Source organism: Acanthochromis polyacanthus, chromosome 20 (assembly GCF_021347895.1).
Source record: "Acanthochromis polyacanthus isolate Apoly-LR-REF ecotype Palm Island chromosome 20, KAUST_Apoly_ChrSc, whole genome shotgun sequence".
NCBI classification, from domain to species: domain Eukaryota; kingdom Metazoa; phylum Chordata; class Actinopteri; family Pomacentridae; genus Acanthochromis; species Acanthochromis polyacanthus.
In genome coordinates, this window is record NC_067132.1 from 17808191 (window position 1) to 17822841 (window position 14651).

General features: G+C 41.2%; 1 protein-coding gene across 1 annotated transcript in view; it reads right to left on the minus strand.

Annotated features, from left to right (window-relative positions):
• Nucleotides 1–1267: 1267 nt before the first annotated feature.
• kcnb2b (potassium voltage-gated channel subfamily B member 2b) overlaps nucleotides 1268–14651 on the minus strand; it is an 88568-nt gene continuing 75184 nt past the window's right edge. Inside the window, 1 exon segment of the mRNA XM_022195024.2 lies at nucleotides 1268–7114. Coding sequence (XP_022050716.2) covers nucleotides 5141–7114 — 1974 coding nt within the window. The 3' untranslated portion in view covers nucleotides 1268–5140.

The window sequence follows — 14651 nt, forward strand, 5'->3', positions numbered from 1 at the left end:
TAAAGTTTTTACAAGCAGGCAGGTATGCAACTTGTAGATTGCATCGTTAACTCTGCTATAAGCTTCCATTTATTAAAATAAACCACAAATGACACATTTTAAAAGACCAACTCTGTTAAAAAAAATCTATTTTTCCCCCTCTTGATAACCTTGCAAACACAACCATCTTTTTATGTATGCTTGAATGTAATCTGAGTCATCTATTCAGTGTTTCAAAAACATGAATTTAGGCTTCTGAGGTTTCATATGCAACACATGTAAGGAACTGTCAACTTGTGGAGCTTTAATGTAACTTTTTATCGCTATTATTGTTTCAGAATCAGTTTCAGATTGAATAAGGAACAGCAAAATTACTCTAAAATTAAAACTGTAATTGTCATGTACAGTGTAGGGTCTTACTGAAGTTACTTTAAGGGAGGACGAGATTATTTTATGAAAAAAAAATACTTCTAAATGTGCAATTTAGACAAAGAGTAATTAACTTTTCGGGGTTTAATCAATAACTGGAAAGGGGCTTTAAAGCATCTGTAAGTAGATGTTTGCACTCATTTTTCCAAACTTAAAATATTTCTGGTGTGTATAACTTTGAAACTCTAAAAGACTAAATAAAGGACAGAAAAATATGTTTTTAATAACTTTGACATCAAACTTCTAAGGTACTACGTACATTCTCTGCAGGTTCCTGGTTTAGTCTTACATTTTAAACAACTTTGGATTACAAAGCAGCATCACTGCATTATGTATTGAAAATTGTTATGAAATAGTCTGTCTTTATACCCCCATGCAATACAAGAAATACAGTGATAACAGCCCAAATACTTTTGTATAATCTATTATTAATATCTTTACTTTCTTTTTGTGCATGCATTCTCAGTCTTTTCCCTGACATATCATGCCAGAGCCTTTGCTTTTGAGGTTTAAGAGAGTTTGTGTTCAGCAACAGTGTTCGGCAGCGGAACGCAACAGAAACGTGGACTTGCATTAATTGCATCGAATGGAATGGAAAACATTTCCCTCCAGTGATAAATCATTTATCAGCCAGTAATGCCAGATTGCTGAGCTGTCTGCACTTTTGAATATGAAATCAACTTTACCTTCTTGCTGCAAATGCAATCTCAGTTTTTAACTGGTGCAAGTAGGAATGATTTATAAACTCGTGTCTTTTATGTAATGATCCTTAATATGCAAGAGATGCATATGCAGAATGCATATGTGGCCTCCAAACACCAGCTTGTGTGCTGTATAGAGAACACCAGACACATAAACGCACGAGTTATATACACATTTATTTGTTATTCTGCATATGCTAATAGACGTAATGGGGAACAATGCTCTACAGAAATGTTGACGTACGTGTACCATAACAAAGTGTTCTGTGGTCACATATTTGTTCGGACTACTACATGCATACAAAGATGATGCTTTGTACAGAAACAGTCTGTAGCTCAGAATGTGTCTAATGATTATGTTCTCTCATAGCTGAACAGAAAACAGTCCAAAAACAAACAAAAAAATGTAAGAGGCAGAATATACAGAGACATAAGAACAAACGATGTTGCTTTACGCATTTTAGGGAGCAAGGTTTGGTAAGCACGCATGAGTGACACGGACTATACCCATTCTCTCAGAGAAAATAAAGACTCAACATGTCCACCGTGTACAGTATCACAGATGAATATGCCATCGTGAGACAGTAAGACAGAGCACGTTCCTTTTGCTGTCAGCTCACAGAATTAATCTTACTATCCACACAAACTTCATCCCTAGGGGATACAACTGACCAATCCAAATCCCTTGTTTCTCTACCCTACCTGTCAAAATGAAGGATTACTCAAGGCTAACACGGAGACATGATTACTACAAACAAGGGATGAGGGAAAAATTTAATGTACAGGTAGAGAAAAAAAACAAGTGTTAACAAGAAGGTTATCATCCAACCTTCTTTCATAAATTAAAAAAAACAACAAAGACAAATGAAAATCCCAAACAACAACAACAACAACAACCACCACTGATCCCGCATTTTACTTCGGAGAGTACCAAAGAATCTGAGTTTCCGATGAGGGATTTTCACAAAGTTAACTCCATGAGGTCTCACATGAATATCTGATCACTGCGTCAGATTATGCTACTTTGGGCATCCAGTATGTACACAGACAAAAAGAAAATATGGACCACAACTGATGCAATGAAACCATTTAGGAGGCCTCCGTTTCTTTTCTCATGCTAGCCTTCCTTTAAACCACTGGTCAGTGTTCCTGAGGGCGTGCCATGGGGTTAGAGCCTCTGAAGCTGTAAGGATTGGAGCACTCAGTGGTGTCAGCATGGGAAATAATCGGATGGATCAGTCCAGGGACAGTAGGGATCTCTTCCTGGTCACTCTCCCTCTTCTTCTGCCTTCTTAACGCTCAAACGTCTTTGTCCTCCTTCCTGCCTCACTGAAGACTGATGGGGGTGGATACTGAATGTGGTACACAGATTACCCAGGAGGAGGGAGAAATATTGCGGCTCCTTACTCCGGGAGCCAAGACATCAATGTGAATTTGACAACATCACCTTTCAAAAAGTACAGAAGTAACTAGTTGACGTTAGCCGTTAAAGAAAAAACAGATAATCTATCCAATCAGAACATCAGAGAGTTATAGAAAACCTGAGAACTCAATATCATTACTTGTATCTATTACATAAAGACCTGATTTCTCCTATAAAATTAGAATTTTCTGTACAGTGCTATATGAACAAAGCAAAATGACTTGCTACCTTCTCATAAACAGCGGTGTTATGAAAAGGCACGCATCATTTCAACCACCATATGGCAGGAAAATTGTGGTCGTGCTCCATTTTGGTTTAGAAAAAATAGAATCATTCTCAACGTTAATTCACAAAAAACACAAAATCCTTTGTTTGTGGCCATTGAAATTAGATCATGTTAATATTTTTCACAGACATTTCTTTGCTAGATTTTTATGTAAATCTAACAGCGATATAAAAGGCCCTGGTGGTCAATTTGGATCCCTATTCCCACTGATAGAATCAAATTTGAGGTCCATTGGTACCTGGCATTAAGGTGCTCGGCAGCATTTTGCCAACCATATAATATGAAAAAGTAAAAGTCGAATTCTCATTTGCATTGTTTGTGAGTTTCTGGTAGTTGTAATACTGTTTTGCCTCATATTAAAGATATAACATTTGAAAAATACAAGTAATTTCTGCCTGTACACTTACAAATTCCCATAGACATAAAATAAAGTGCCACAATTCTTGGCCTGCATAGATTGCAGTATGCGGTATTGCACATTCCACACCTCTCTGTGAAAAATAACAAACAAATCAACAAAGAAACAAAAAAATAATAATCATGATAATAATATTAATAAGAAAAAGAAAGAAGACAGTAAAACAACAAAGAATTCACCCATGTTTTTCCTGTCATAGTCATTCTAGTTTGTGTGGCTTTCACAAACACCTTAGTAGTACACTCAGCCAAGTGACATGCTGAAACAATCAATTAATATTCCAGCAATAAATTGGAATCAAAGGCAACATATAACGGATATTTTCAGTCAGTGTAAAACAAAAGCAAGAGAGAAGACAAGAAAAAAAAAACTCCTTTGGGTTTAAGTTTGACTGAAAATAGTTGTTTTTGACAATAAAACACAATAAATTACAGTCCAAGACACCACAGATATACATTTTTTTAAAAAAGCCTTGAACTTATCAGCAGGATCGCATAAGGTTGCAGTAGTATGAAACAAATGTCAACAATGACACCAGGGCGTCGAGGACAGGACAATGAACACAATGGAGGTAAACAAACCATAAGGAAAAAACGGAACTACTGTCAAAATACATCTTATTATCATATGTTATGATGCAGCTGAGATAGAAGAAAAGCTTGTCAGTGTGCTTGATTTGGTCCATTGATATCAGAAGGAATATTATCATCTTTTTATGGTAGTCTATCCCTTTTGAAATGCCAAAATAGATAATGATAGTGTAAAGCATACATCTGTGCTAATGACCAGATCTACTGAGCTGAATTAATAAATAGTCTTAACTCGGTTTTTATGGAATCTCACTTACCTACTGTAGAACTTTTCTACAACCAATCTAGACCTACTTATTTGATATTTTATTCTTAAAAACTACTTTTAGATGTATATATCTGATGTCAGAGAATAAATAAGGTTCTTTCCTGTGATTTGGATGGAATCCAAAGGCTGAACAAGGAGTTACATATCCTAAATCTTATCCTAAATTCTGAAACTGCATGATACATATTTTCAATAGCTGTAGGATCTGATAGTCCCTGTTCTTACTGGTTAAATAAATATTTGGCAACTACGGGTGTGTGCACTTGAGAGGAACCAAGGTGTATTTGTCCTTTATGCCCACGTTCATCAATTCAGAGACTGAATATCGGATGCTCAAACTGAAACTGCTGTTATGAACAAACCAAAAAGCAAAAATGTCAACGTTACAGTTTCATACACCATCGTTTTTCACAAGAAAAAGGAAAAAAAAAAACATTACAGGGTCGTCATGGGAACACTTTGCATTTCCACAAAAGGTAATGATATGTTTTTTTAATAGGTCGCTACGATGCAACACCCGGTCTGAGGGCTGTCGATTCAAACCCCTCCCCTTTTTCACATTGCAAATATTTGTACCTTCAGTGACAGTCTTCCTTTGCCATCCTGTGCATTGTCATTGCCTTAGTCCTATTTACAGTGAAGCGCTTTCAGCAAACTAAGCACCGTAAAATATCTGTCTGTTTTTAAATGCATGCTTTTTACACATAAGTCCCTCTGTGCATTTCCTTCTTTTGCTAAAAAAAGGAGACTGTCATTATGTACATTGGGAGGACCTGTGTTTACACGAGTTGATGAATTCTCAGTTTTTTTTTTCAAGAGCCTCCTCCTCTTTGAGTCCGCCATTTGCTCCAGAGTCATTCTCAAATCTGCACGGAGCACTGCAGTTTCTTTATCAGCAATACACAACAACACAAGTAAAAGAGACTTGTCATGCCATGCAAAAATATCTTTCACTGCATCTGCACCCTTGACCTTTCTTCCTGCTCACCCCACACACCAGGCTGAGGTTGTAGTAGGTCTATTGTCCCTCAGAGCTTCTCGTACATTCACATGCTGGTTTCACAGGTTGGAGAGAGGCTGCCGTCCCCAGGTATCAGGTGGATATCAGATGTAAACATGTGGTTCTCTACTTTGTGTCCACTTTGGTTGCTGTCGGCCTTCACCTCCTCGCCCGCCCCCACCACGCCTTGGGTGCAATTTTGTGCTGCTGTCTTGGGCGACAAGGGCGCCACGGCTGCGCCCGCCACCTCCATCAGATGCTTCTCCTCGTGGTTCTCTGTGGATTGATCTTCATCGCCAGGTGGAGTGTCTACCATCAGCCTCTTCGGGGACAGGGGGCAGCTGTCTTCCGCTGTGACTGGGAGCAGCTCCTCTGAACTGGGGATGAGCGGCGACGTCTCTCCCTCGGGGGATTCATCTTCCAGGATGCTGGAGCTGATGTCTCCAGGAGAGGTAGTGCTGGGTGGTGTTAGAGGACAATCAGCAGAGGTTTTGTTGAGGTTGACCTTCAACCCTTTTATTTTGAGAGGATTAGTCCCTCTTATAGAGCTCTGGATATGCTCCACAGTGCTGTTAAAGCTCTCGCCTTCTATATGCAGCACTGACCCATCATTGGGGTTGACGGCTTGATAGCGGCCGTCTTTGAGGACGATGCCAGGAGAGCCCTGGCCACCCCTCAGCTGGCTAAGATCCAGAGATGGTGGGGCTCTGGGGTGTCTGATCTGACATGGCCCACCATCCTCCTCATCTGAGTTGGAGCTCTGTTTTCTTAAGTCCGCTGAACAGCTGGCGAAGTTATTTCCTGAGGAGGGCTGGACTTCCTTCATCTCCAGCTCCACCTCCTCTTTTAGCGTCAGTTCGGGGCTGTAGGATTTCTTCGGCGAGGCGGGCGCGGTCATAGTTGTGCTCAGAGTGCTCATGGAGCTTGTGGTGTTGAGATTGGTGAAGGACTGTGACTTGGTCATCTGGTACATCTCCTCCAGTTTCTGAACGCTCAGGTGTTGTGGGGTCCGGCTTGTCCGCTGCGGACTTCCCGTGGTGGTGATGGTTATACGATGGGGTGAGTTCTGTGTCTCTGGGTTTCTTTTATCTGGTGATTTCAGGTTGGTTTCAGAGCTGGCGTGCCTGGTTGAGCTGCCCCAGCGGTTAGGGGACAGGTGGTTGTCAAGGGAGGTTTTGTCTTCTCCTTTCTCTACCACCACATCCATCAGTTCCATACTGCGGGCAAATGCATCTTTTAGGTTCATCGACACAATGCTGCCATTCCTCTTGGCTCTCTCCAGTGCCTCCCTCCTCTTGATGGCTTTCTCCTGCCTCTTCTGCTCCTTATAGAACTCAGAGAAGTTGTTAACAATAATGGGGATTGGTAGAGCAATGACAAGCACTCCAGCAATGCAGCAGAGTCCACCTACAATCTTTCCAAGTAAAGTCTGTGGGTAAATGTCACCATATCCGACTGTAGTCATTGTAATAGTGGCCCACCAGAATGAGGCAGGGATACTGGTGAATTTAGTGGCATCTTCATCTTTCTCAGCAAAGAAGACCAAGCTGGAAAATATCATGATGCCCATGGCGAGAAACAAAATGAGCAGACCCAGTTCGTTGTAGCTCCTTCTCAAAGTAAATCCTAGAGACTGGAGTCCTGTGGAGTGTCTGGCCAACTTCAGGATCCTCAATATTCTCATGATCCTGAATATCTGCACCACACGCCGCACATTTTGGAACTGTAGCACACTCTTGTTGGACTCCGTTAGGAATATGGTGACATAATAGGGCAGAATGGCCAGTAAGTCAATGACATTCAGCGGGCCTTTGAAGAACTTCCATTTATTAGGAGAGGAGAGGAAGCGTAGGAGATATTCCATAGTGAACCAGGCAATACACACAGCCTCCACGTGGGCCAGCTGGGGGTTGTCGTTGGCCTGACCGAACTCGTCTGTGACCTGGAGCTCAGGTAAGGTGTTCAGAGAGAGGGCGATGGTTGAGAGGACGATAAACAGTATTGATATGATGGCGAGAATCTGAAAGGAGAGCACAGAGAGGAATAAAGCGTTAGTTCAACCCCAAGAAATGAATCCATTTTCATTATTGAATACACAGAGGGAGATGATTAATATTCAGAACTGATATAAATACACATTACAAATGCATGAGCCATTAAAGGTTGAGTCGAGATATACATCTTGTATTGCTCAGTGAATCTATCACTTTGTCTCTCACCGTCAACACTTTATGGCTCAGTTGTTTGTGGCAGGTAGAGGATACACTCTGACTAATCAGAAGTGTGTGATTTGCATTAGGGACAGAAATAGATGCATAAATAAAAGACTGAACGGTGTTGAGGATACAGTAAATGATATGAATCTAATGGAGTGTCTGTCTTTGCTTAAAAGGTGCTGTGGGTGTGTTCCTGAATATAGATAAGGACTCCATTATGCATATAAAGAATATAAGACATGCCAAGGTAGTGTCCATATGGACAATGTGGGGTAGCAAAGTAATGTAAAATGACTGAAGGTACCAATGAGTGATTAAACCTTTGAATGAATGCAGCATGGCAGGATAGATTATGAAATATGACGTGTGTTTCAATAAGGGGGAATAACTAGGACAGAAATCTATTTTGGAAATAAAGGACCATGTGCGTGTGCGTGTGCGTGTGCGTGTGCGTGGGTGTGGGTGTGTGTGTGTGCACGCATATGAGCTCTCATCCACACAACATAAAAGGATAAAAGGATTTTGGCTCCACCTGTTGGCAACAATCTGAAATTCCCTCAGCTTCCAATTTGCTAAAAAAAAAGTAAGTGAACAAAAGTTGAGAAAACTTGTTTGTATTGTGAATTGAACAGTGGAAATATGTGATCCTGTGCCTTCAGCTCAGTAAGAGGATGGTGAGAACATCCTGCATAATCCCATGAGGCTGGCGGCACAGCATGAGGCTGCCTTTCAACTGCAGCTCTTTACCTTGACATGGATTTATTGACCTTGATTGATTAAATCTGGCCTTAGATGGTGTGACTGAGGTTTGACATTTATAAAAAAATGGGTGTGGAAGACTGTGTTTGAATTAGTTTGAAATGCATTTCTTCTTATTTCATCTATTCCTCTGTCATCCACAAATAAAACTCTTCCCAGTGCTGCTGGAATTTAGTTTTCACTGCTCAACTCAGTGTCCTACACAGGTTAAACAACTCTTGTCTACACTCAGTACAGTATTGCATCACATCCTAAACTGAAATCCAGCACATGGAAAAATTAGCATTCTTTTGTGCAAAGTCCTCTATGACCCGAGCAATATAAAACCTATTAAAATCTAATGAACCAGAATTGAAGAGTCTCAGTCAAGACCGGAAAACAAGACTCCTGGAATACTAATCACAAACCACATTAAATTGCAGAACACACTGATGATTAGACATAAATTTACACTGTGCAGTCTGGAGACACTCACTGTATCTCCTTTGAGACTTCATTAATTTAGCAAATATCACATATTATCAAATATGATGTAGCGACAAAGCTCGATGATTTTGCAGCGTTTATGGGTGAGCCATGTACTACGGACAAACTGGAAGAAACAGATTGTAGGCCAGTGACAGTTCATGAAATAGACAAACGTAAATGCAAAAATGTTTTTATTTCTATTAAATGAGAAAGGCAGAAAAAAAAAAAAAGTCAGACAGTACAAGAGAGAATCCGGTGTCATGGCTCAGCGGAGGAAGTGTTATCACTAAATGAATGTTGGTACTGATTAGGTTAAACCTATTAGCAGCTAAGTGAGGCAACCCAGGCAAGCCTGGCACTGAGACTGAAAGACTGTGGAGTCATAGCGAGGACGCAGATTGCTTCCAAACCCCTGAACTTTTTGGCAAGCTCATCTGAGGTGCACTCCCTGCTGCCAAGCCTCTCCATCAGAGGACCTTTGCTTGTGTTCCTGTTGCTGAACACAAACAAGGTAGAGGAGCAGATAAGAGTCAGTGATTTTGCTCACTTTATATACTTAGGGGTTCTAAATTGCGCAGCTTACAAAGCAGATTTTAGAGATACAGTGCAACATGGAGTGCATTAAAAGTATGATTTATTGAAATACAGGCAAAAGGTAACTCATACTTTAGAAGTCAGTTATTCTTTGTTTAGATTCACATTAAACTGCCTCAAAGGAGACCGTTAATCTTCCACCGTTCCACACTTTAAAACTGCTCTACGAGCAGAATGTGAGAATGAATGTGTGGGATGGACACACACACACTCAGAGATAGAGAGACAAAGTGATTAATGTTTTCACTGACCCACACACCTCGCAGCCTCACTTTTGCACACCGAAGCACCCCTTGCTCATCGAAACCATGGATGGCATTTGAGCAGTGGGGGGATGAGCAAGCCTGAGGTGGCTTGCATTAACCTACTGTAATTGAGTGGGAGTAGTTAAGAAGATCAATTACTTGGGCTCAGTCTTCTTTTCCTCCTGATTTGCATGTTTGGTAGCATTAAGTTCAGCATCACATGCCGTGGGCACTGGATTAAAAAAACGGAAACAAGTGCAGCAAAGCCTGCTGACCTGGAAGTGACCCAAGGGAAGAAGACACAGGAACAGAGACGGGGGAGTGAAACCAGATTTTTTACTGTACTGAACACTTTCTAATCAGTGGAGCTGTTCTCCAACCACAAGTTCAAAGAGTAAAACAACGGAGATGAAATGCCACAGGTAGCCTGATCATTTTACCTAACTAATCAATGCTGTTGTGTGGTCGACAGACTGCATAATTTAAAGATAAACTGTGAAATTAAATGATAAAAATGAAATGACATCAACTGAATTGCTTCAATATATGTTTTTAGTCAGACAATATAAGATTTCCTCACATAAACTATGTGTAAGCCCTCTTATTCCTTCTTCTTGGGAAGGTTTTGACCTCAGGTTCAGGGTGTGAGAGTCAGGTCATGGCCGGGCCAGTCATGAGACCTGATTGGCTTAGACCAGTGGGCAATGTCTTCAGATCATTTGGTCATGTGTGGCATGCAGTGGCTGTCTCCACAAGCTCTACTGCAGCAGAAACTGTGCTGGACAGCTGCTCTGGGACTTTGAGATTTACAATAAAACAAAAGACAAATGGACAAAGAGAATGAAATTTTTGAATGCTGCATGAATACTCTGATGACTTCCTTTAATACTTTCCTCTTTACTCCTGAGTACATTATAAAGCACATCAGGAAAAGACACATCACTTGATGTATGAGTGGTGGCTCAGACCCTCAAGGGACAGTTTTTAAAAAACAGTTTAGGCAGCACTTTAGGCAAATATGTCCTCTTTATTGGGAAGTGAATGCACCAACTCCAATACCTATTCTCACAATTCCATTGTGCAGCTTCTTCGAAGTAGTATCAGATCCTTTGGGGGACACAAGTAGGAAATGTGAAGTTGATCTAGAGGAGGAAACACACAAGAGTCATGGCATAAAGAGCCCTCTTGAGTCTCTCTTCTGAGCCTCTCCTGATTTCCATCTTCAGCCACCTGTCAACTCAAGCACTACCCTTGAAATTGTGAGAATCACCTTTCCCCATCCTCTTTTACTTCCCACAAGAAGCAGTCAATAGGGGCACTAACTCCTCTCTAAATGTCCTCTCATCGGTGACAGCAGTGTGGTCACACAACTGCCGCTGACTTCGTGGATCACCAGGTCTGCCGGCATTCACATCGTTCCTTACTTTGCGGGAATAAGAGATGTTCCGAGGAAGAAAAATAACCTGTGCCACGCTAGCAGCCCATCTGCCAGCTTGGGGGAGGCTATTGATTGTGTACACATCACATTATGGACACCGAGCTAAGCGCAGCAAGCCCCTATTGATATCCCTGCTCAGAGCTCTTATGGGCTGTGATCCACCTCTGAGGTCCCCACTGACATCCTCCTCCACCACCCGTGTCATCAATTTGTACAGGACAAATTGAGCCATAGCTCAGGTATGACAATTCTTTGCTGCCGAATCAATCCAGGTGATTATGGCTATGGTAATGTGGATTGATTCAAGGACTAGTGTAGTATTTCATCTTGGGGGACTTCTGTATCTCTTCTGCTGTGATGACTCCATCATGGTATGCAGGTGTGTTAAGTTACATTTGCAAACGCAGCTTTGTGCATACATTAAAATTGGTAAAAGGTTGTATTTATATAGCGCTTTTATCCAAAACACTTTACATGATACGTCATATTCACCCATTCACACACTGATGGCGGAAGCTGCCATGCAAGGCGCTAACCACGACCCATCAGGAGCAATTAGGGGTTCGGTGTCTTGCTTAGGGACACCTCGACATGAGCTTGACGGGCTGAGGATCGAACCAGCCACTCTACCCACTGAGCCATGCCGCAGAGGCTGGTGCTGCTGTAGGAGTTCCTGAATGTCTTTCTACAAATGCTCACTCTGATTCAAGGATGCGCTGATCATATTTTGGAGGCTAGAGATCAAAGCTCACTGTGACCTCACTAAACATATTTTTGACCATAACTAAAGAATTCTGACAGTATTTAGCACACATGTCTAATAGGATGAAATACTTTTTATATCCAAAAGGTCAAAGATCAACTTGACACTACTATGGAACACAGAAAGGGACTGCAGTAAAAAAAAAGAAAACCGCTTGTATGGTTAACAGGGGTTGTAAATGCCCAATACTATTTGGTCCACTGCATCTGTACTTTATAGTCAGTAGAGGAAACGTTGTGACTGTCTAGCATTTGAGGCATTGCCTGAAATACTTATTAGAGTATCCGCAGTCATTTTTGCATCCTTGTGTGCACAAACAACAGTCATGCAGACAGAATTTTAATAAATAAATCAATTAATTAGCTTTTATTCAGTAGGAAGACATTTGTTGAGAAAAATATTCTATTAAAATATGAGTGTGTACAAGGCCTGGGTTTACATGTACCAATGGGCAAATCCTGCCTCATTATTCAGACCACTGGCTCCATATGCTGGAAATAATGTTAGAGTGATGCAAATGGAAAGGTATGACTCCTAAATGTGCATAAATTTTACTTAAGTGAGCCATTACTAACAATTAATGATAGCCCTGAACAAATATGGCATTAAGGAACCTGGCTCAGATTCTTTAAGCAAGATTTATAAGGCATGGATAGTTAGACTATGACTTCAATGCGCACTCTTCGAGAGACCCAACATTAATCAACAACAAGGCAGGGGAGATTCCCCACACCCACTTCCTGCACCACTCTGTCAAGATTCTGCTGGTTGAGTGCCTTTACTATGGCCACTTTCCAAAGAATTCACAAAGGGAGAGTAAGAGAGGGAGGGAAGAAGAAAAGGATTGTGATATTTTGGTGGCAATCAACTGTTTTGTCCCACAGATCCTCCAAGGTTCATAGAGGTTTGGAGGAATGCCACAGTCATTACGATTTGTGCCTCAATTCGAAAGCCATTAGTCCGCAGAGAAGATAATTGAGTTCATAAAGCACTGGAGAAAAAATGACAAAACTGATCCAAATGATTTTCCTTGAAACCAGCACAATATGTGCGCCGCAGAATTACATCCCAAACCCTTTGTTACAACTTTGCAACAAATTCAGAAACCACTCCAGCGTCCATCTGTCGAACTATCTTTGGAGACTCCAGAGGGACTCGGGTGCATAATAATGCATACTTATTACTTCAAGAAAAACTATTGAGCTATTCATATACCCACGGCAGCTCTCAGTGCAGTCAATAATTGCAGTGGATGTAACCCATCTGTCTTGGCATAATACAGCATTGCCATAGTGTGTCACTTATAATCTAATTTGTCATCAGTCAGCTAGACAATATTGCCTGCCCCCCCCTTGTGTTTGGCAGCCTTTGTCAGGAGTATTGTCATGAAGTGATTAAATCCACAATTTCAGGGTCAGTCTCAGTCAGGTGCCTCGGCATCAGTGTGAGAGACAAGCGCAGCATGTGAATAATTTTCTTGTTGATTGTTTTGTAAAGCACCAACCCCGAGGTAACATCAATAAGTGATGGAGGACTCTCTGTCACTTTCATGTAATCTGTGCTGGAGGCCTGCAACAGCACAAACCAGAGGGGGTTTCAGCCAGCGTTATATGCTGAGCATGTGATGTTCACTCAGCAGCACAAAAAGTGGTTGAGTGGGCTGACAGTTTATGAGAGAACCCTTAATCAATAAAAAATTCCCATCTGCTTGCAGGCCACCTGCACCTTTTGTTACCAGAGTTAGGGCTCATTTTAAGCCACAACATGACAGACCTATAAATAAGTAATAAAACCCAAATTTTAATGAACCCCTTACATTATTGAGGACAATCCCTCCACCATCCTCTCCTTTTCCCCCACTGGTGAAGTCTATTCCCTGTGTGGCTTTCTTTGATCTCGTCACCAAACTTCATTGTGTCCCCTTTTCTTCTCATTTTTGTAAAACACATTGTGTGCTGTTCGCCCTCCTCCTCCTCCTCCTCCTCCTCAAAGCCCTTTCACTTCTTTCCAGGCTGTATTTATACTCCAGTGATATTTGTTTGTGTGTTACTTTATTATTTTTTTGTAGAGCCAAGGAGGAAAGTGGGCTAGTATGAAATATTTATAGAGTGCGCTCATCCGTCGGGCCAGTAGTCGCACAAACACGCCTGCACAGAACAGGCAACACAGTTACAGTGTGTCAGCATGTGGTGCTCCATTACAGCTCAGAGGAGTCTGGCTTGAGTGACATGCCCACCATTAGCAGATTGACATATTATACATAGAAAATCACGTATTAGCTGACACAGTGTGCTCACGATTCCTCCTTTGATGTTTTGTTCAAATGACACATTACCCGAATCCCATTACGACTGTTTCTAATTCACTGTAACAATAACACTAGGCGGGCAGTGTGCCAGTGTATGAATCCCTGTGAGTCCAGAGAGCTGGCAAACAGAATAGAGGAGTCCGTTTGTGATGCTCCAGACTGGCGGTATGAGACAGTCAACCTCCAATTTGCGGCAGCCCACCTGCAACTTTAGAACAAAAAAGAGACTTTTCCACACACTCGACACATGGGACCTAATTAGAGAATAAAGACTAAACATTTAAATATAACGCTCCATGGGAACAAGCTTGGCTGCAGTTGCAAATGAAATACAAAGTAGTTTACTCTGATGTTAAACTCTGCTATAGCAGCATTTTGCTTCACACAGTGAATATCACAGTCTGTAAAATGGACATTTAAAAAATATATATATAACCTTTAATGCAGTCCACTAATGATGTACTACAATTGTAAATTACTGCTTGATCACTATTGTAGGTAATAAACTCATTAGCTGGGCATGCCAACATTCGACTTATGCTGTAAATTATTGTTGCAAGCCCAAAACAATGAATTTCCAGTTGAATCATATTGATATTAGAGTTTATTAAGCGCAATATCCAAATGGCAGGAGCTTCCATTGTTGATAAAGGCAAAATATGTCACAACAAACCATTATAAATGAAGTATTGTGGTGCTACAGAGAGACTGCAGCCTTTAAATGATATTCTCCAGACATAAGAGAACAAGTTTGTCTGTTAAAGGC